The 2,061-nt window shown below is 30.6% G+C and overlaps 1 protein-coding gene across 1 annotated transcript; it reads left to right on the forward strand.

The window, feature by feature from the left end:
• Positions 1-212: 212 nt before the first annotated feature.
• On the forward strand, positions 213-1,845 carry LOC118486459 (two-component response regulator ARR10-like). The gene is made up of 3 exons (XM_035982929.1): positions 213-591; positions 723-799; positions 1,354-1,845. The coding sequence occupies exons 1-3, from the start codon at positions 213-215 to the stop codon at positions 1,843-1,845; spliced, it is 948 nt and encodes a 315-aa protein (XP_035838822.1).
• Positions 1,846-2,061: the final 216 nt, after the last annotated feature.

The raw sequence follows: 2,061 nt of genomic DNA on the forward strand, positions 1-2,061 counted from the left end.
AAAAACAACCAATATGACCTCCTTCTGATAGATAGCAACATGCCTGACAGCGTAGATATACACACATTTCTTAGGCTTACAAAGAACATGGATCTACTATCTGTTGGTTAGTCCAAATCACTCTAGTGATATTGTTTCTAATTGAATCTTCAATAATTTTCATGTTTCTACCACAAAATACTCATTCATTTAATTTGTTACATACTCAAGTCATGTCTGAGCAAGAAGATGATGGCTTCATGCTTGAAGTTTTCAAGAGTGGTGCTTTTCTATTCATCAAAAGGCCTCTTACTATTGATGCAGTGAGGCATATACGCCAAGGCGTTATAAGACAGAGAATGCACAAGCTTGAAAAATCTACAAATAAAGATACTATTACCAAGAATAGAAATAATAGTATTAGAAACAAGGGTAGATGTGAGACAAAGAAGCAAGTCCACCAACTCTACAATGATGATGATGACTATGATGATTATAGTGACGATAATAATTATAATGGTGATAGTAGCATGAAGAAGAAGGTGTGCATGGAGTGGACGAAAGAACTTCATGAGAAATTCCTTAATGCTCTTAGTCAGCTTGGTGAAGAAAGTATAAATTCATCTTTCAACATTTTTATTAAAGTCGTTTTACTTTTGTTTGGTCACATGAATATTAGAAATTTTGTAATGTATTATCTCTTTCTTTTTCATATCACTAAACAATTAATATTTTGATATTAGGATGGTTTCCAAAGAAGATACTTGAACTTATGGGTGTCCCTGGGCTTACAAGAATGCAGGTTGCTAGTCATCTTCAGGTTAGCTTTCAAATAGAAACTATTGACATGGAACTAGCTTATGTTTTCTTGGGTGATGGTTTAAAATAGGAAGAATTACTGACATGGAACTCATTTATGTTTTTTTGGGGGATGGTTTAAAATAGGAAGACAATTTACTAGTAAAGCAGTAATGGTAGTATTGCATTAGCATTTTGTTACATATCCTAGTTACTTTTCAATATCAACATATGTTTACTTTTCATCACCCATAGCAACATAGTTTATTTTTTTCCAAAGAAATTGCAGGGTAGTATATAACATGATTTCTATAAATAGTGTTTCTCAAATGTTGTAATCAATAGTAAGTGACTAAGTGGGCAAAATACATTATAATTTTTGAAAAGCCATATTCACCAGGTATGAAACATAATTCTAAAGGGCTCATTCTCAAATATGTAATTATTTCATATTAACTAGTTATATCTTTAATGACATCTTAAATGATTTTTCTACAATGGCCAAAAAAGGAGAATGTTGTTAATATGATGATATTTGTGTTGTTTTTTCACTTTTGAATAATTGTTGGTGTACAGAAATACCGCAAGGAGAAACTGAAGTTTGATGAAAAGAAACCATCGCAGGATCGTGAGTTGCCTTTAAATCTGTTTCCACAAGTACTTCATGAAAAAAAGATTGGGTGTATGACATCCTTACAAACAGGCAAACAAAGCAATACCCCTATTGGCATTGACATGTCAATCAATAGATGGCAGCCAATTAATCTCATGAATAACCAAATTGTTAGAGGTTCTTCAATGATGAACATATCTAACCAGGGGAACATTGCACAACATATTGAGTATACCCAATTACCATCTGGAAGTGTACTCGGGTTAAATTTGGAGGACACATATGGAAATAGATATACTACAACAACAAATGACTATGTTCACCAAACATCGGGTTTTCATGATTTTGGACAAGGTTCTAATGATCAAGATTTGTCATTTGTTCAAAGGCAATCATCCGAACACATCCCTAACTTCCTAAGAGATTTGGGCAATAAGGGTCCAAATTTTATCTAGATATCTTGGACTTCTTTACAAGGTTAGTTTGTTTTACATATTATTATTATTATTATTATTATTATTATTATTATTATTATTATTATTATTATTATTATTATTATTATTATTATTATTATTATTATTATTATTATTATTATTATTATTATTATTATTATTATTGTTATCATTATCATTATCATTATCATTATCATTATCATCATCATCATGACGAAT

The sequence above is a fragment of the Helianthus annuus genome, chromosome 14 (genome assembly GCF_002127325.2).
Source record: "Helianthus annuus cultivar XRQ/B chromosome 14, HanXRQr2.0-SUNRISE, whole genome shotgun sequence".
In the NCBI taxonomy this organism is placed as follows: Eukaryota; Viridiplantae; Streptophyta; class Magnoliopsida; order Asterales; family Asteraceae; genus Helianthus; species Helianthus annuus.

Excerpts from the sequence above, each read along its gene's own strand:
- LOC118486459 (XM_035982929.1), top strand. The coding sequence starts at position 213 with ATGTCTGAGCAAGAAGATGATGGCTTCATGCTTGAAGTTTTCAAGAGT. Across the intron at positions 592-722 it reads TAGTCAGCTTGGTGAAGAAA|GATGGTTTCCAAAGAAGATA; the intron begins GTATAAATTCAT and ends TTTTGATATTAG. Across the intron at positions 800-1,353 it reads AGGTTGCTAGTCATCTTCAG|AAATACCGCAAGGAGAAACT; the intron begins GTTAGCTTTCAA and ends GTTGGTGTACAG.